The sequence below is a fragment of the Phyllopteryx taeniolatus genome, chromosome 1 (assembly GCF_024500385.1).
Source record: "Phyllopteryx taeniolatus isolate TA_2022b chromosome 1, UOR_Ptae_1.2, whole genome shotgun sequence".
In the NCBI taxonomy this organism is placed as follows: domain Eukaryota; kingdom Metazoa; phylum Chordata; class Actinopteri; order Syngnathiformes; family Syngnathidae; genus Phyllopteryx; species Phyllopteryx taeniolatus.
Window position 1 is genome coordinate 1,669,363 of NC_084502.1, and position 19,848 is coordinate 1,689,210.

Sequence of the window (19,848 nt, forward strand, 5' to 3'; positions counted from 1 at the left end):
TTGTCTGCAGGTGATGAAGGCTATCAATGAGGCTTTCAGGCTGCCGGCGCCCATGGACTGTCCCTCGGCTGTTTACCAGCTCATGCTTCAGTGCTGGCTCCAGGACCGCTCGAAGAGGCCGCGTTTCGGGGACATTGTCAGCCTGCTGGACAAACTGCTGCGGAGTCCAGACTCCCTCAAGGCCATTGCCGACTTTGACCCACGGTAACCTTTATTCAAACAGAGCATTAAGTTAGGGAGCCCCAGACTTGATGCGGTGGCGGAGGAGGGGGGGGGAATAAAAAAAATCATTTGTGGCAACAATATGAGAGTTGTATCGAAAAAGTTAAGAAAAGTGCGTTATACTCCAGGGGCATGACTTTGAAGGGAAATCTTGTAGTCTAGATTCAAAGTGTATTTTTTTGTGACTCAGGTCCTGGAACTTTTCTGACACATCTCGCAAATATAATATGTGCACAAAATAGTAATTTATGACTATGAAGTGACTGTAGCGCCATAACTGGACATTTGGGGAAGCAAATCGAGCACACCTTCTCGAGGAACGGCGAGACGGAGGTCGACGCCAGCTCACGACAAGGTTTGTCGTTTGAAGGTTTGCTCCATTTGCTTACCCAGATGTCAAAATGGTTCGTAGGAATGGTATAAAACCCCACAAATGAGTATTCCGTGCATCCGTAATATCTATTAAGTCTTATTTATTTAAAATCCTTTATGGTACATTTGGACTTTTCACGTACATTTGATTTTTATTATTTCGCACGTGCAGTTCAGTTGTACAGTACAGGTAAATGTGCTTTTACGGACACAAACCAAAGCCTCTGTATTTATTTTTTTGTGACTGTATTTTAATGTTGGTCATTCTCTTGGTACTTGGACAGCTAAATATTTGTTGAGGTGGTACTTGGTGTGAAACGTTTGCTAACCACTGCTCCTGAACGTCATGAAAATCGTATTTTATTTGCTTATTGTCTGGACGGATATAATCACGGGGGATTGACTTGTCGGCGTCCCGCAGAGTTTCCATCCGCCTGCCCAGCGTCAGCGGCTCGGACGGCTCGCCCTTCCGGTCCGTGCCCGAGTGGCTGGAGTCCATCAAGATGAGCCAGTACAGCGACAACTTCAGCTGTGCCGGCATCGTCGGCATGGAGCAGGTCCTGCAGATGAAGAACGAGTAAGTGGGACGTTTGCTGACGCCACCTATCGGTTTGAGAATCTTCTTGTTATTATTATTTTTGGTTTGGCTCCATACATTATATTGCACAAGTGTGTTTTTCTCTTCCTGACTTTGTCCAAGTACTTTCTAGAATGGCGTCATTATCATCTTCAACCTCAGTCAAAACTTGTGATGGAAAAAGTAAGAATAAAATACGTGGCTTTTTTTTTTTTTTTGGAGGTCACGCCATTTTTTTTTTCCTCTCTTTCTCTCATCCCTTCATCCCTCCCTCTGCCCACACACTTTGCCCTGAGCGCCGCTTTGCGAACCCTCAAAAAGTCACTTTTGGCTGTTGAGGGCAAAATGCTTCTTGTGGCTTTTTTTTTTTTTTTTTTTTTTTTTTTTAAATGACGAGAACATTCTTGAAGAAATTGAAGGTGGACGAGGGGTTAAGTCTTATCTTCTCACATGTATGGGAACACTTAGGAGGCAATTGAATGAAATTGCCCAAACGTTTGGAGAAAAGGCTTAGTCAAGCACATCATATCTGCTTGTTTGGGACAATAATGAGGGCCAGAGCTTTTTCCAAGCGGGCGAGCAGCCAAAAGGAAGCCACAAGAGGAATCTTCCCTGCTGCCTGCTGCACGCCGTTCACATCTTAACTGGCTGTGATTTGGGAAGATTGCGAAGCAGATGACAAAGTCGTTTGAAGTGTCGGTGGCGGGGGAACGGTGCGATTGCGCTGCCCCATCTGCAAGCACTCTCGAGGCAACCGGCAGCCGAGCGTATCATTGTTAAATCATTAAAGCCGCTAATGACGGCTTTGACTAAAGTGTTGTCCTTTCATGATGTTACGTTGAACCCGCTCCACATGAATGGAGTGGAAGCGGGTGTTTAATGACTTTAAGGCGTGGGAGCGTGAAAAGTTTTGAAAGGTGGCCAGAGTGTAAATGCTGACATACTGTCATGTCTCTCTCTCTCTTGCTGTCGCAGGGACATTAAGAACATCGGGGTGAGGCTGCCTGGCCATTTGAAAAGAATTGCCTACAGCATTTTGGGCCTAAAGGACCAGACCAGCACTTTGAGCGTGTTCGCAGTGTGATCGCCGCCACAAAAAGGGGACTTGAAATCGAGCACTGAAGCGAAAAAGCCCTTTGGACTCCCAGTTGAGGTGGAGCGATACTGCACGAGCAAAAATCCATTCCCCCCCCCCCCCCAAAAAAAAAAAAAATCAATTCCTGTCCGCTCTTTCACGCTTGTATCAACAAGAGAGCGGAGCGAACATCAGCAAGCCGCGGCGGAAATGCACAAGTCGACTCAAGTACGCATTCCTGTTTAAACAAAGAAACACGACTCGTGGGAATGGCTTCGCGTGTGTAACCAGTGTGGAGCGAAAGGTAGAAGGTGTGGCGGCGAGAGAGCGAGGAGTCCAGCTTCCCGTTCGACGAGTGAGGACGAGCTCGAGCCGGCCCAAACCAAACTAAGCTATCGTCTTGGAAGCAAAAAAAGTCAGGCTTATGCATGAGGTACCCTGTAAATAATTGACTTTTTCTTTGTTTTTGGCTTGTCACCCAAACCACTGGGGATTCAAGAATTTCTAATGTAGCACTTCCTTTGAAAATATTGTGGTTTTGGTTTGTGTAGAAAGGACGGAAAATGTCCTATTTATGCTTTTTTAAAAAAAAAAAAAAAAGAAAAGTGATGGTGCGAATAAGGCACTCTATCTGATCTGCCGGTAATGAAGATGGAGTGGGGGAGCTTTGCCAGAATGCAACAACAAGAAGACAAAAAAGAAAAGAGATGTCGTGGTGGAGATGATTTCATACTCAATGATAGTTTCAACGTCTCGTCTATTTTTGTAAATGACACGCACATTCTCATGCTATTCCGGAGGGGATGGGGAACAAATGCTTTGACAATGAAGTGCGATGTTTAAAAAGTGCCTGCTTTGTTTTTCTTTTTTTAAATTGATGACTGCAAATTGTTGTTAGTGATGTACACCTTTCTTGACTTGAATTTTTCAAATGATCCTTTTGTAGATGATAAATCTAGCTTTGGAAAAGGGATTCTGTGTTACATTTTATATGATGTCGCGCGACAGATCATTTTGTACATTTTCCACTTTCTATCCAAAGTCATTTTAGCTGTCTCTCCAAAAATGATACTTCATCAAAGACTTAATGCCTTCATTTTTTTTCCCCTTAAAAATGTATTTAATAGTTTATTTATTTTGTACTTTTATTTATTCATCCTGATAAAACACTGAGCTTGGATTAGAATTGAAGGTGGCTCTGTCATTCAAAAAAAAAAAAAAAAAAACTTTTTTTTTTTAATTGCTGAAATATTCAAAGTTGCGTTTGCTTTCATGCATATGTCGAGCAATAAAGTCTTAAATCCTGATTTATTGGCACAATATGCTGTTGTGCTTTCTGTACGTGAACTTTGTGTTTGGAATATACAAATCGACACACGTGCGATATATACAATGAAAACTTTCCGTACGAAAGTTTTCAGACCCCTTTAAAATGTTCACCATTTCTTAAAATCATTTAAGTTCCTTGTTTTCCTCATTAAATGTACACACAGCACCCCATATTGACGGGGGGGAAAAAACAATTGACATTTTTGCAGCTATATTAAAATAAGTATTCCGATCCTGTGCTGTGACACTAATTTTAATTTAACTCGGGCGCTGTCCATTTCTTCTGCTCATCCTTGAGATGTTTCCACACCTTCATTGGGGTCCAGCTGTGTTTGATTCTACTGATTGGACTCGATGAGGAAAGCCACACCCCCCTGTTACGGCGGCGTCAAACGCAATATGTTTGGACCCCAAAGCAAGACAACAGAAGATGCATGTTTACAGACTTTATTCAACAAAGGGAGCACGCCGATGGGAAAAGATGACTATAAACAGAAAGTGATGTGACAGATGGCCAACGTGAAAAAACCATCTAGCGGACCGGTACTTAAATAAGGACGGTGGACGGAGAGCCACAGGAGGAGAACAAACTCTAACCTACACAAGGAAGAGAAACAAGAACAGAAAAACAGTAGTACTTACTAGAAAAACAACGGACGAAAAGAGCTACTGGCAGGGCAGTACAATTTTTCAGCATCTTCCTCCTGCGTCTTCCATGCTTAAATACACTGCTGATGACAAATCACCAACAGCTGCATCGCGAGAGACTCCGCCCACCGACCTGAACCCGGGGACTGCAACACAACCGAAAATTCCACACAGGAAACAAGCAAACAAAACAGAATATGACACTTACAGCTCACAGTGCATGTCAAAGGAACTGCCTGAAGAGCCCAGAGACAGAATTGTGGCTGGGCACAGATCTGGCCAAGCTTACAAAAAAAAAATTCTGCTGCACTTAAGGTTCCTAAGATCACAGTGGCCTCCATAATCCTGAAATGGAAGACGTTTGGGACGACCAGAACCCTTCCTAGAGCTGGCCGTCCGGCCAAACTGAGCAATCGGGGGAGAAGAGCCTCGGTGAGAGAGGTCAAGAAGAACCCAAAGGTCACTGTGGCTGAGCTCCAGAGATGCAGTCAGGGGAGGATCTGCAAGGAGGAATGGCAGAGGATCCCCAAATCCAGGTGGGAAAAAGCAAAAAGACTCATGGCTGTATGAGCTCAAAAGGGTGCTTCTACTAAACACTGAGCAAAGGGTCGGAATACGTTTTTCTTTTTTAATAAATCTGCAAAAATTTCAACAATTCCATTTGTTTCCTGTCAATATGGGGTGCTGTGTGTACATTAATGTGGGGAAAAAATGAACTTAAATGATTTTAGCAAATAGCTGCAATATAAAAAAGAGTGAACAATTTAAGGGGGTCTGAATACTTTCTGCACCCACTGTGTATATATATATATATATATATATATATATATATATATATAATCCTTTATTTGGACAGGCACTGTCAGTGAGGTATTGAAAAATGTATTTACGATTGTTGACTCCAATGGTACACGACTGTACGGTATCATTTGTAGAGAAGGTACTATACCTAATATTTTGGTGAGCTTATTTACATACACGAGAAGGAGACATATTGGAAAAAGCTCTGTAGTTCTGTTTACTACAAGCGCAGCAGTAATCAACATTGTTTATTTTGTGTCTGATGTTGAAGATTGGAGAACTACGGAAGCCCAGATATTCCCCAAAAAATAGGGGAAATAAAAATAATCATTATTAAAAACTGTTTAGTCAAGATGATAGATACTATCTTATAATTACAGTGAGATCTTAACTGATATTTATTAGTTATGTCCTATAATTTTGATTTAGTAGCTCATTATTATGACTTCGAATGTCAGTATTATGAGATAGCATTTCATTTTTATGACCCTTTCCTTTTGTGTTTTTATTTTTTTATAATTTATTTTTTTTAACATTCGCCGGCAAGCGGCGTCGACGACGCAACGCGAGCGAGCCCGTTGCCCAACTTTTCACAAGGTCGTCCGGTGCAATCGCGTCCGCTGTCACCTTCAAAAATGATTGATGCGCGTGGCAAAGCCTTCAAATGCATTCTTCAGATAAGACAAGGGGAACGTCAATGTTGAAGTATTGAATTCATCTGTAAGAAAGGAGCCTGGGAACAGGGATTTGTCACTAAGTCTCGAGCGAGTCTTTGTCCTTGACTTCCAGCTGGTTGTGTGTTCTCGCCCCCCCTCCGACCAATAGAAGGCCTCAAAATAGTCGCGGCTTTGTGTGGCAGCTCTAAACGGAGAAAGACATTTTCCATCCATTCTCTCTTTCCCCCCCCCCCAATGCGAGATGGAAAAAGAGGGGCAGAGCCACGGCGTTGCCGATCGGACTCATCGGTTTTATGCAAATCCGCACGTGAGCGTGTCCAAACCGAGCGCCGGTCCGCTCGTCAGCTCTAATGTGATTATCCTCGCGCCGCGGGGGGGCCTGAATGTGTGCAACTTTGTATCACGGCATTACTTTGACGACTGTACACAAGAGGCGTGCACGGCGAGCCAGAGCGGGGGCCGGTGGTGTCGGTGACGCTGGAGCCTCGCTCAGAGGTTTCCACCGGGTCGCATTAGCGTGTTTGGCCGTTGTGATGAAGGCGTGGGGACTCTCATCTCCCTGACCTCCGTCTCCAGGCCACGTGAGAAACAAGGGAAGCTACCGCTCTTCATAGACGACATCTTTCTCCTGTTTTATTTTATTTTATTTTTTTTCTTGAAGTCGTACTGCTTCCTCTTTGTCATGTGTTGAAAAAGGGAGAGGGAAAAAAAAATGGCAGCGCTGTGGAATTTACATCCTGGCTAACTTTAGCTTTGGGTTCTTGACCAGAAAACACATCCTCCAATTTCTGTCTATATTGGTCTCCCTGCGTCTTCCCTTATGGCGATTTTGCACATAATTCCCCTTCCGAGTTCCGCAGTGGGCCAGCTTGAAAATTGAACGCCCTGAACCGAGATCATATGAATTTCAAAAGCTCCTTTTTGAGACTCACTCATGCCAATCTCACTGACCGAAATGAATAATGACCTCGTCTCTCTCGCGCTATTATTATTATATTTTTTTTTGCACTCACTTTCGAGCACAATTGAAGCTACGTGATGAGTGACGAATCTGTGATGACATAAATACATATTGGCTTGTGATTAGCACACATGCATAACCAACTCGTATTTACACATATGGGCAATTTAGATTGAGGGGATAATTGCGACTAAACGTATATACATGCAGTGTATATGCTTTATTGACTTTCCGTGAAGTGCAAAGAAGCTAAGGTTCGCCAAACATTTTCTTTTCTATTCTCGGAAAAAAAAAAAAGAAGAAGATTAGAAGTACGACATTGTGATTGTTTTTATTTTAGCCAGCAGGATACGCGTCTCGCTCCTAACTAGGCAGATTTTCTTTCTTTACTTTTCAGTGGCCCCTCTTCATTTCCGCCTGTCTGCAAATGTTGTGGAGGCCATTAATCGTCCCGTGTGCAACATGCACCCCAGAAGGTAATTACGGTCATTAAAGCAATTAGGGAGCACATGGAGGGGAGGTTTTAGTTAGACCCCGAGGCTGCGCGCTCCTCCATCAGGAGGGCCGAGGTGGTCCGCACACAAAAAAATAAGAGAAGGGAAGAATTGGATGACGGCCCTTCCTGTCGGTATCGCCTTCGCCGACCTCGCCAGCTTCGTGACCAGAAGCATTAGCCAGCAGAAGTTCTTTCCCGCTCTCGCATCCTCTGAAGATTATTTTGGTGCTTCAGCAAATGGGAGGCGGCAGAGGGAGAAAAGCAGACTGCGGTTTTGCGGCATTTATACACAAATACACTCACGCACGCATCCCCACGCCCGTCATGTCATGTGAGCCTTAGCCTAATATTATGCTCTCATTGTGTCTGCCGCTGTGGGAGTCCTCGCAGATGCTTCACATGTACACGCGAGCCGCAGGAAGTCCCCCGCGCTTTTCCTCGCCATGTTGGGCGGCAAAACTGTCGTCCGTTTGCTCGGCCTTTTCGGGACTTTTCCCAGCATTCCCACTGTTGCCCTTGGCGCACGTGCGCAAAGAAAATAAAGAAGGAACAAGGAGCTGCTGTTACAGGTTGTCTTGCGAATGAAGTTCAAAATGAAAGCGGCGGTTTGAAGGCGAGATCATGTTCACGTTGAGGTCCAAGATAAAGTGTTTCGTCAAATGTTAATGCGGTCATCTTTGTTGTCAGGGTGGAAAGGTCAGTCAATGTCAAACCATAAAAGACAACTGAAGAACAGACAAAGTGTGTGTGTTTTTTTTAAAATGGCGACAATGTTAAGTGAAATCCAATGCGAGAGCTGTATGAAAACGTTTATTATTATGCTTGTGCAGTGGTGTCCGTTCTGCGTCGCACTGTGAGCGGTTTCCGATCTTTTCGGTTACCTCGTGTCAGTGTTGGGAAGATGACTTTGGAAATGTACTATGCGATAATTGTAAGTGCATTTGATTTTCTCAAGTTTAAATGGACAGTGGCCTCTAATAAAAGTGGATTAAAACCATAGATCGTTATTTTTGGAATTAACCATATTTGTTCTTTAAACAAAGAATAAAGTGTTAACAAAACATAATTTATAAAAATCTATTTGTTGCATTATATGTGTGCAGCACGTGGAAAGCCACCATACCATAACATGTTGACCTAATGACAAATGTGCACAATTGAATGATTTTGTAAATATCGCTCCGTATGACAACCCAGATAAGTGAATGTTTCACAAAAAGTCCAAAATTATAAAGATTAAACTATTCCAAACTCAATGTTCTTTTATGTGTGCAACGGTTTAGCTATACATTATGAGTCTAACCTTATCAAAATCTCAGACAAACTAATGGATTGAACCACAAAGTCATATGTCGGAAAAATGTCATATTTGAGACTTCGGGGAGATCTAGCGTTGTACTGTTTTTCCGATTTTTATTTTTTATTTTTGTGGTAGGTGAAAGGGGCGCCCAGGGACAAGACACTCGGGCTTCGGACGTGTCGTTCTTCTCTCGCTATATCCAGTAAGAAGTTGAGCGCTTTCGCTCCCACCGGCGGTTATCCGACCCAATTGCGACATGCAGTTAGCTTGCTAGCTAGCTACGCCTACATTCCGAAAATGCGTCTTCCCTTCGGATAATCCGATGGCTCGTTGACAGCCGTGAGAGAAGGCGGAAGCGTGAGGTCAATTTAGTTTGGAAAAAGTCCACCGTGACAGCGTGCGGACATGAGGTTCGCGGTGACGTGGCTACATTAGAGCGCCTTGTTGTTCCCCCCGAAACGGAAAGGGTAGGACACATTCCGCACCCAGAGGCTTTCACTTTTTTGGGCGGCTCAAACATTTAGGATTTAGGGCCTTTGAGGGTTGGACATCCATCCATCCATCCATTTTCTGAGCTGCTTCTCCTCACTAGGGTCGTGGCTGTGCTGGAGCCTATCCCAGCTGTCATCGGGTAGGAGGCGGGGTACACCCTGAACTAGTTGCCAGCCAATCGCAGGGCACATAGAACAAACAACCATCCGCACTCACATTCACACCTACGGGCAATTAATGCATGTTTTTGGGATGTGGGAGGAAACCGGAGTGCCCGGAGAAAACCCACGCAGGCACGGGGAGAACATGCAAACTCCACACAGGCGGGGCCGGGGATTGAACCCGGGTCCTCAGAACTGTGAGGCTGACGCTCTAATCAGTCGTCCACCGTGCCGCCAGGGTTGGACAATGGCTTGATTTAAAAAATAATAATAATAAATTTTTAAAAAATTAAATATTTGCAAGCCTTATTTTATAATTATATATCTATAATATATTCATATCGATTTTTTTATTTTTTTATTTTTTAATCAGTCAAATTTAGCAGGGTTGTTAACAACACTCTTCTCTGTGGTGTGTCAAATTGAGATGGTATTTTCACTTTACAGAGAATAAAAACAATTTTAATTCATTCCAAAATATTTGTAATGGATGCCTATTTACAAACTGAATATTTTATATATATATATCTACATATATATATATATAGATATATATATATGTTTATAGAGTGTGTGTGTGTTAGCCAGAGAAGCAACATACGCGCACGAAGAAGGTCGCAGCTGCATCGAACTGTGAACTTTAAAACTCTTTCTGAGGCAAACGTGCTAACCACTAATCCAGCTGCCGGGCAGGGAGACCACAAAGCATTTTTAAAAAGAATATATAGATATTTTTTATTTTTTTTTAATGGGATGACTAAACCAGAACAGGAAGAAAATGAAACAATGGTTAAAATGTTAACGTTCCAAATAAAAATCTTGTGGTTAACCGTGCCAATGTAACTTTTTGTCAACAGGGCATAATGGTTAAGAAATAACTACTACAGCATAACGATTTATTTTTCTTTTCTTTTTTCTTTTTTTTTAAAGGAGAGAAAAAAACAAACAAAACAAAAAAACTATTTTTCCAAACAGTGATGCCTCCCTCTGCTGGCCATGACAATTCTGTTTGTCGACACTCCACAAGAAGTATTCAAGAGTCGTTTTTATTATTGATTTTGTTTATTTTGTTTTTGCATTGTATAGATTACTGTCAACAAAATACAGTAAGTGTACACAGAATGCTGTACAATGAAAGTGGCTGGACGGTACAACTGCAATTCTGCCATCTTACCACAAGAGGTCAGACTGGCTCCAAAAAGTGTCGCTCATGAGTGTTGTCGATTTATTTCTTTTCAAGAAAATCACTAGAAGGTGGCAGCAGGGTGTTTTCTTTGGGTACTCTGGCTTTTCTTTGATCACTTGAAATTGTCCAAAGGTGTGAATGATTGTTTGTCCATCAGTGCCATGCGATTGGCTGACAACCAGTCCAGGGTGCGCCGGCCCTCGCCCAAAGTCTCGCCCAGCTCACCTGTGACCCTGAAGTCAAGTCAATACTATTTAGAAGGTTTCAGATCGAGTGAAAAGTAACTGCACTTTAGCCAGAAAATGGCAAAAAAATACATTTTTACATATTGTTTTTATAGCTAACGTGCAGTAAGAAATGATCACTTTTCTCTCTCTCTCAAAGAATGAATACATCATTTCCATATTTGAGTATTTTTTTGTTGAACAGGAAATGTTTCATGGCTCGAAATGACAAAAACACAAGAGCAGGAGAATTTTATTCACAAAACTGATAATATAGTATTATAATACATGAAAAGCATTAATGAATGAATGACTAGAATGGTGTGTGTGTCAATGTGGATAATTGTTTAAATCTTAATTTCAGTGCGGAAGGTCTGTGCGTGCTCATGTTTGGCCGGGTGTCGCCGCGCCCGAACCGTGAGCGTCCCCTCGGCGCCCAGAGATGACGTCACAGAGGTGGGGTCCACGTCCTCGGGCAGCTGACACTTGTGGGTGAATGTGTTCATCACCGAACCGTCCTGGGCCAACTGTCAATCAGACGAAAAGAACAGCGAAACATGCAATGCATTTGTGTCAGTGGATGAAACTGTAATTCACGCCCGTCGGGATTCCCAAATCTGAAAGTGTATATTTGGAATTTGAATTGGTCGGCCTTGGTGGCACCTTTTTGGCATTCTAGGGTGCTTTCCCATCGTCCTTATAGACCTGACTTACCTCTGCCAGGCAGAGTATTTTATTTGATTTTCACATTTGTATTTATTGTGCATTTTCCTCACTGTTTGTTTGTCGAATAGTATCAATAATTTTATTGGGAAGATTTATGCAAAATTCATGCAGTGCAGTCTAGTGTGGTGAGGAGTACGATGAGCGCTACATTGGAGAGACCACGCAGCCTTTACATAAACACACGGCGCAACATTGGAGACCAGAAAGATGATTTGAGTGTTTTGAGTTACGAGCCTGCTCACCGAGCAAATTCAACTTGTATCTTAAGGCATCACTGCACTGAGGCAAGCGTGACCGGGGAGGACATTCGGGTATTTACAATGGGAATGCGAGGACACGTGATCTGAACCAAACTGGCCCCGCTGAGTGGAAACCGAACTCGAAGTCACGTACGAGATTCCATACCTTTTCCGCACGGACTTCGATTTGGTTGTTGGACGTGGTGACGATGACGTCTTCCGGGGAGAAGTCTTGAACGTCCACTGTGAACTGGTACGAATCCCCGAGTGCTTTGATCTTCCCACTTCCACCTGCAAATGTCTAACGTTGTTAATGGGAGCAGCACAAAAGGATTTTCGCGAATGTCCTACAATTTTCTCACAACTTCAGCAGCGCTTCACATTGTTTTCATGAGTTGGATGTTCTGGGTCACCGTGATTGAGATTGCAGTTGGGACTTTTTGGACTTTGTGTGTGGATTACACAGTGTTGCATTTCTATTTGTTTTATTTATTCCTACTGTGCAAGGTGCCAGTTATTACTCATTGGCATGAGCTTAATTAGTACATTTCAGTCTGTACTTTTTTTTTTTACTTAAGTAAAGGAGTTGAATCAGTCCTTTTTTTTTTTTTTACAGAAGTATCTGTGCTACTTAAGTTCATAGTGTGAGTACTTTTGCCACCTCTTATTATAATACATTATTGTTTTAAATGTCATTGTCAGTCAGATTTTAGTGTGGTGAAAATGCCATAAGTAAAATTGGTTCACTTTTCATATTAGCAGACAAAGAACCAACAGTTTAACTTTCCTACTGACACATTTTATCTGCCGCGATTAGCTGGCGACCAGTTCAGGGTGAACCCCGCCTCTCGCCCGAAGATAGCTGGGGTAGTTTCCAGCACACCTGCGACCCTAGAGAGGACAAGTGCTACAGAAAATGGATGGATGGACGGATGGACATTTTATCTGCTGTATTATACAAGACTGTTATAATGCATAGGCGAGTCGAGCGGGCAGTGACAGCTGTTTGTCCTGGTGTGTGATTGTGACCTCAGTTGAGAACTATACACACACACACACACACACACGCACACACACACACACACACACACACAGCAACAATTGGCAGTCTGAGTGATATCAGATTGGATTTAACATATGCGGGTTAAGTATATTACACCTACTATGTCCGTGTGTGTGTGTGTGTGTATACCAGTAACCGAGCAACCATTTGTTCATGCCTCTTGTGCAGACATCATCCAGATAGTCTGGGTCTGAAGTCACACTGGCAGGCAGTCCAGCATTCTCCAGCTTGTGTGCGTGCGGGCGTGCGTGCGTGTCTGTTGTAGTGCACCCTAACCACTCCAGGATACCATTCATGGTTACCAAAACAATTGTGCTATGTCGAGCACACGAATTCCTGTGGAATTCCTTTAAACGTCATGTGTTTGTCCATACAGAACATTAACATGCACATCGAGAAGATATACACTTCACCAGTAATTGTCAAAACTAAACAATTATTTTATTGGATATCACTATAGATATCAATATACTCTTTTATAGTACCAATCAAATTAAGTAATTGTAGGCTAATGAGTCTGGTTAAGAAATACTTGTACATGTGAGCTGTATGTACTGTATGAACATGTCCAGATGTAAATAGTCAGTCCATCAGCTGCAAACATTCACTGCGATGGTACATAGAGTTGAGGGGAAGCAGATTTAATGGCATGCTAATTTTGCCCGCCTGGGGAAGCTCACTCCATTGTCTTTCCCTCAGTCGGTGATGTACAGTGAGTCTTCTACATAAACTGTACCAACCCTCACTGGAACGAAATCCGTCTTACTGCTGGCAGTGCGGACCAAAGTGTTTCACAAAAAAGAAAAAAAAAAAAACAGATCACAGCAATAGAACAGAAGTGAAAAGTTCCGTAATGCAATGCCAAAGCATTGATTTTGAAACTAATGTAATGTGCGGCCAACCATCTGGTCCTCGTCAGCACATGTGCAGCAGAGTTTTGCAGTAACTGCAGATTAGCAGTAGACTTTTTCGGATGACCCGGGAGCAAGGGCATTACAATAATCTAGACGACGAGATAAAGCATGCATCGGCACACCCGTGTTAGCTTGAGAGAGAAAGGTGCGAACTCTGGGTATGTTCTTAAAGTCCCGTCTTTTGGCTATTTTGACCTCCATAGAGTGACTCTCTAACATGAACTTAGGATAAAAGTGTCCATTTAATTAAAAAAAAAAAAATACCTTGGTTTTGTCATACAAGTGTCCAGAAAATCCCCTCTGACAGCTACTTCTGTTTGACCCATTTTGTATCCGATTTGTCCATATTTGGCTAAGACCGCCCCCTTTCCTCTGATTGGTTGCCTCTGTGTAGAAGACCCACTTTTGTGAGCACACGTTTGTTATGTTGACAGCGTTGGCTTGGGAGCGTAGAGGTAAGCAGAAATCTTCTTCGCTCGTGACGTAGATGAGCTCAAGAAATTTGAATGACCTGATTGCAGAAAACGTTTGGAACTGTGGAATTCGTGGACGATTTTATTTCATATTTCACATGTTTACAGAGGCACCATAGAGCCAATATTACTTCCCAAATACTGGAAAAAGTTGGTTTGGTAAAATATGACACCTTTAAAATGATAAAAACCTATCTTCATAAGGTTTTTAATATGTGAAATAAAATCAAGCTCAGAGTAAAAAATTACACCTAGGTTCTTTACATATATAAAAAGGTAGTGGACCTAAAATTGACCCTTGGGCACCCCACACTTAATTTAATGTGTTCCGGAGGAACACGTATCCATACTTATAAAGAAAAATTGATCTGTGAGATAAGAACTGAACCAGTTAGAAACAACACCAGCGAGATCGACCAGATTTCTGAGTCTATTTTATTAAATGTGGTAAACTACTCTATCAAATGCCGAGCTAAGGTCCAGTAACATCAAGACTGTGAGTTTTTGAGAGTGTGTATTACACATGATGTTATTGAAAACATTGAAAAGGGCTACCTCGGTACTGTTGTTCATCCTAAAACTAGGGGCTTAAACCACTGTTGTTTTGAAGGCAGTGGGGAACACAACCATCTGAAGACAGCAATTAGCAATGTCTAAAAAGCGGTTCCTCGAAGAATACATCAAATGTTTTTTTAAAAGCACTGCAAAGGTTCAGAGCCAATTCCCGGCTCTGAACCTTTGCAGTGCTCCTGAAATCAACAATTTTTGGAGAGGCTGGCCTGTCTCATGCAAACAATCACCACGCCCCCTTCGACTAACACAAGTACGGCTTTAGGTTACCATGACATTCGGGTGTAGCGTTCGCGATTGTCCTTGGTTTTTGAGATACGAGCCCTCATTCAGCCGAATTTTTGCTTTGACTTGCGAGTGCAAACTTGAGATACGAGCGCTTTATGGTGGCAGTAACTCAGTTCATCTCACTTCACAATAAGCATTTCAACATTTCATCAGAAAAGAGATGTTTCCAACTGTTTATGGTCAAACCAAGCATAGAATAAAGAGAATTACAAGTTGTGTATGTAAAACAACCACAGCTTTGCCGTGGGAACAACCGCTAGCTCAATGCTAACAAACTACAACCAAATGAATGGAAAATGCCATTGACATGCTAACTGTTAGCGTCGACAGTGGCAGTATTAGAACCCTTTAAGAAACGGATATGTTGGCGCATATAGTGGAACAGCACATAGAGACAGATAATATAAGATGACGCACAGAAAAATATTCTTCATCCTTCACAAAAAAACAACTGATATTACAGCAACTTACTAAGTAGTAGAACAGCAGAAGACGTAGGCTACAGTATTCTTCATTTGTCTGCATGACTGTGCTATATAATAGTGCCTTTCGATGGCCAAGGTGGGCACACCAGCAGGCGCAGCCCACCATTAGATCATGAGGCACAAACTGTTTAATGCTTTATGTTCCGTTTATTTTATCAGCCTGTTTTTATAAAGTAAAATATTATCGAGTGCGATTTTTCCTTGTTAGAAAAAAAATAAAAACAACAAATTTTCTCGGGAGACTGGAACGGATTACTGGCAACTCCATTCATTTCAATGGGAAAGACGATTTGAGATACGAGTGTTTTCAGTTAAGAGCATGGACATGTGAGGAATTAAACTCGTATCTCAAGACACCACTGTACTTGGGCTTTTTGAACCCCGAGTCAGAATTTTACTTTGGAAGAAAAGAAGCGACTGCAAATTTGAGCGACAGTAAACACACGGATTGTATTTTCATTCATGGAGGCAGCACTTCGCAAAGTCGCCCAATTACACTTTTCAATTTCGTTGTGCGCATCGGAAAAAAATGAAGCCCGTATCTCAGGCCAGCGTTGTTGTTTTATTGGTCAGATGACTATTAGATAGCTCTGTTGATCTCTGGTATTGTCTCGATCTCCTGCCTACACTATTTTCCTCTCTCTGACATCATTTCAGACATCAATACAAATGCTTTAAATTGTCTCTCACTTACTGGAAAAGCCCAAGGTGTTGCCCCCGGGCCTCATGAAGGGGCCAAAGTCCTCGGAAAACATCCCGTGACTCTTCTCCACGTATGGATTACTGGAGGAAGACGAGGACGACGTCTGATGGAAACTCCGCTCCGATCGGTAGGCAGAAGAGTTGCTGGCACTCATGGATGGCTGAGGTTGCCTGAGGCTGAGGCACAGTGAAAGGAGAAGGCAGAGAAAACTTGCTGCTTCTTCCTTCCGGAGGACGGCTCTTTCCAACTAAATGTAACAAAACAGAACTTTATTTCTTTTCATCGCTTCTCTTTACAGTTAATGGCAATTTGTGTTGGACGAGGTCACGGCCTCCATCCCCTTATAGTGTCACTCTTTAGCAGCCACTCCCCCTTATAAGCGGCGCTGGGCCTTGTGTGGACAGGAGGTGTGCACGTGTGTGATAATGGTCTATTTTTATCAGCACGCACCGAGCGACGGCAAGGCTCTGCGCGTGGAAATCGAGACAGCCGGTAAGCGAGGTCGTGTGTGTGCGTGTGAACAGTTGCCATTCCTGCCTCACCATCCCTGAAATAGATGATCTCTTCGCAGAGCTCACTCGCGCGCCATCACCCGACGACAGGGCTTTCCAACACTTGGTTCCCGAGCCACATGCAGTTCTGTGGCTGGTGCTGCTCGCAGTTCGTCGGTTTTCAACTTCAGCTTAACATCGTAACAAATCAACTAGCCAACCTAACATAGGGACCTTTTTTGTTTTATTTGTTTCATTAACAACCCAGACATGGGGTTAGAGCTATGTTTCTCAGACAAGATATATCACTACTTTCACGTTATGTAAAACCTTTCGGACATCTTCTGCAAATGGAAGGAACTAATAATGGGGACTATGGCCTGCTGATAATAGAAAAAAAAAAAACCTTGTCATTGAGGCCTCCCATAAACTTTCTTCTTATTAAAATCAATTCACCAGAAGTGTATGTGTACATGCGGCTAAGACTCTAGTTAACCTCTACTAACAACCCAGGCTAAACTTAGCTCCTCCCAGACTAACAAAGATCTAAGTCTCTCATTCAAGATGGATCACTTCAGCAGCACTTCCTTGCCACCAATTGCTACATTCCTATTAGCCATTGTGAAGGGGGAACCGCTAATAGGTGGCGGTCACAGTTTTTTAAATGACTTGATTGGATAAGAGGAACTCATTTTGTGGATGGACATTACAAGCTACTGTTGCTATGGTAGCGTGGACTTTCATTCGCTGTGGGCCTCGTTGCAATGACGTGTAATGTTCTGCTGATGCTTTACACTTGTCCAGTTCGCCACCCTTGCCTTACTGGAGCCTAGTTTTTATGCAAGAACAATGAATCAAATCATTAAGTAGGCTACATTCCTGTTAAACTACAGCACTCCCGTTAATCTCCCGAAAGCGATGACATTCTAGTTCTGCATTTAATGGAATCAATGACGTAGGCCAACAGAATTTCTAAAAATACTTTTACCCGTTCATCTCACTTGTGCCTTGGCAGAATTTGTGCAGTACACTGTATGTCCCGTAGGGCGATGGAATGATGCCACAGCAAGCAAGGAGCTGACACCACCGAGCAAAGTTAAGAGCCAAACAAAGATGGAAAGAATTCACTGGAAAACAAAGCTGTCCGGGTGTCCGGGACTTATCGGTGTCATGCTTTGTGTTTATTAATATCTGCGACTCATGACATCCAGCTGAAGGCATCCTAAACATTCAAATTCAATTGCATGATGTCTTTGTTGATATACAGTTTAACGTTCTGGTCAGTGGACTTCGATGCAGCGCCGTTTGCATTGTTGCTACGTTTATCACAAGGCAAATAACATCACGGGGAATGTCTTAAGAGCAGAACCTTCATCACACACATGACACTCTGAAGGTCTGACCTTGAGGAATTTCCTATTTTCGACCGCGATGTAGTTGGGGAACACTGTTTGATTTTAGGTATGGGAAAGTCCTCAAAGTGGCGATTTCTTTGATTGGAGAGAATACTAGCCACACAACACTTTGATGTCATTGTGCTAGTATCCCTACTGTAGTACCCAATGACTGTATGCCATTACACAATGCAGACAAGAAAATAACATAGGAGCAAGCAACAACAGAAATAACTGTAGTCATTGGATGGAAGGAAAGCTGAAATGGACAATGCATCATTGCCGGTAATAGACGAGGGACATAGACGAGATGCGTGAGTTGAAAGGATGAAAAGTAATAAACAGAAGAGGGCGAATGTGATCCAGTAATCCAGCCTGTCTCAGCAGTGGCATTGAATCTGGACTGTTCATTTGTTTGTGTACATTCCAAACAGACACGGCGTCGGTTTCAGCTGCTGTGTGTTACGTAAGGCTGCAGACAGACAAACATCCCAACACCGTAGATGGTGGACGCATGGAAGGTCTATTTTTTTTTCTTTTTTCACTATTCTAATTATAATTTATAAGCAATTATTTGATCATATAAAAAAGTTAGATGTATTTGTAAAATTGTAAAGGTTAGAACTAATAATGAAATTAATGGTCATTTTTTTTTACATTATTTTTAATCAATGCAATTAGTATTATTGTATATTGAATAACTACTTAAGAAAATAAATCATGTTAAATACATATGTACAATTAGAATAGATATTACATGAGTCTTCGTTATGTGAATGCTGGGGTTCCGGATTAAAGAGCGGAGCGGGCAGCACGTGGTCCACGGGCCGTAGTTTACTCACCCCTGGATCCAAACAAGTGATCAACATTTTCAATGTCCTCCAAAATTCCAAGCATTCATCTGGGCGGGAGCATGCGGCGCCCAGCCCTCTTGAAATTGCTTTGTCATCATCAGACCAGGAGAAAGTAACCGACGACATAATGACGCCACGGCATTCATTACGTGCGTAGACCCCGGAAGAGGTGGATTAAGTCGAGTGTTTCCATGGAAACCAGTTTTTGCACGTTTCTACCAGTGTGTGTGTGTGTGTGTGTGTGTGAGACTGATGCTCACATAGCTCAAATTTCTAAAATAGCGCAAGTGCTAATTGAAAGTGTGAAGGAGAGGTGGAATTGAGAAAAGTAAAACAGTAACTATATTCTATATATTCTATATATATTTTTTTAGTAAATCATTGTCTGGTAAAGTCATTTGAATAGCAGGCAGCAAAGCTTTAATCTGAGCCACTCTCCCAAGTGTGACTGCTTAATCATCTTAAAGCCCACCTGCACAATTCCGACCTCGAGCAACAGATCTTTGATCACATCCATTGCATCGCTCAGGTAAGTCTGCTCGGTTCGGGTTCGAGCGTCGGTGAGCATTCATTTATCATCGAACGACATTGTGTTTTTTTTTTTTTGCTCGTTAAATGAGTTAAGACAAACTTTTGAAGGCAGCATGAAGACACCGGAGGCGTCTCCTGAGAGTGGAAATGACGGAGGCAGTCGCAAGGCCGAAAGACGAGCCCGGCGCCAGACGCTCCGTCGTGGGACGCTGCTTCCTGCGCGTCCACGCAAACCACACATACGCTCCCGTGCGTTCGTCAAAGGTCTGACATTTCGCTCGGATCGTTGCAAACTCCGTCAGTGCGTAACAGGCGAGTCCGAGTGCAATTGACATTTACAATGCTGAGATCATGGAGGTCAAAGCTCTCGCAGCCTCTCCAAATATTCACACACTCTCCTTTATTCTCACCCACTTCCTGTCTTTTTGGCGACACGCGTCTTTCTTGACAATCACGCTATGTTTTTATGGTTTGATAAAAGTGATCGTTTAACATACTATATGTGGGGTCTTTTTTTTGTTTTTGCGATGGTCCATAAATTGTGGAACACAAAAATAAGAGAGTATGAATACAATCAAATGCAATTGTGTGGACGT

The 19,848-nt window shown here is 42.7% G+C and overlaps 2 protein-coding genes across 2 annotated transcripts in view; one reads left to right on the forward strand and one right to left on the reverse strand.

The window, feature by feature from the left end:
- The window catches only part of epha2b (eph receptor A2 b), a 28,999-nt gene extending 25,446 nt beyond the window's left edge, over nt 1-3,553 (forward strand). The window contains exons 15-17 of the mRNA XM_061787842.1: nt 11-204; nt 1,016-1,171; nt 2,147-3,553. Of these exons, the coding sequence (XP_061643826.1) occupies nt 11-204; nt 1,016-1,171; nt 2,147-2,255 (459 nt within the window). The 3' untranslated portion in view covers nt 2,256-3,553. The remainder of the gene's footprint in view (nt 1-10; nt 205-1,015; nt 1,172-2,146) is intronic.
- A 7,205-nt stretch (nt 3,554-10,758) lies between these two features.
- On the reverse strand, nt 10,759-16,295 carry hspb7 (heat shock protein family, member 7 (cardiovascular)). The gene is made up of 3 exons (XM_061789523.1): nt 15,974-16,295; nt 11,653-11,777; nt 10,759-11,048 (listed from the first exon to the last, which is right to left on the reverse strand). The coding sequence occupies exons 1-3, from the start codon at nt 16,134-16,136 to the stop codon at nt 10,869-10,871; spliced, it is 468 nt and encodes a 155-aa protein (XP_061645507.1). The 5' UTR covers nt 16,137-16,295; the 3' UTR covers nt 10,759-10,868.
- Nucleotides 16,296-19,848: the final 3,553 nt, after the last annotated feature.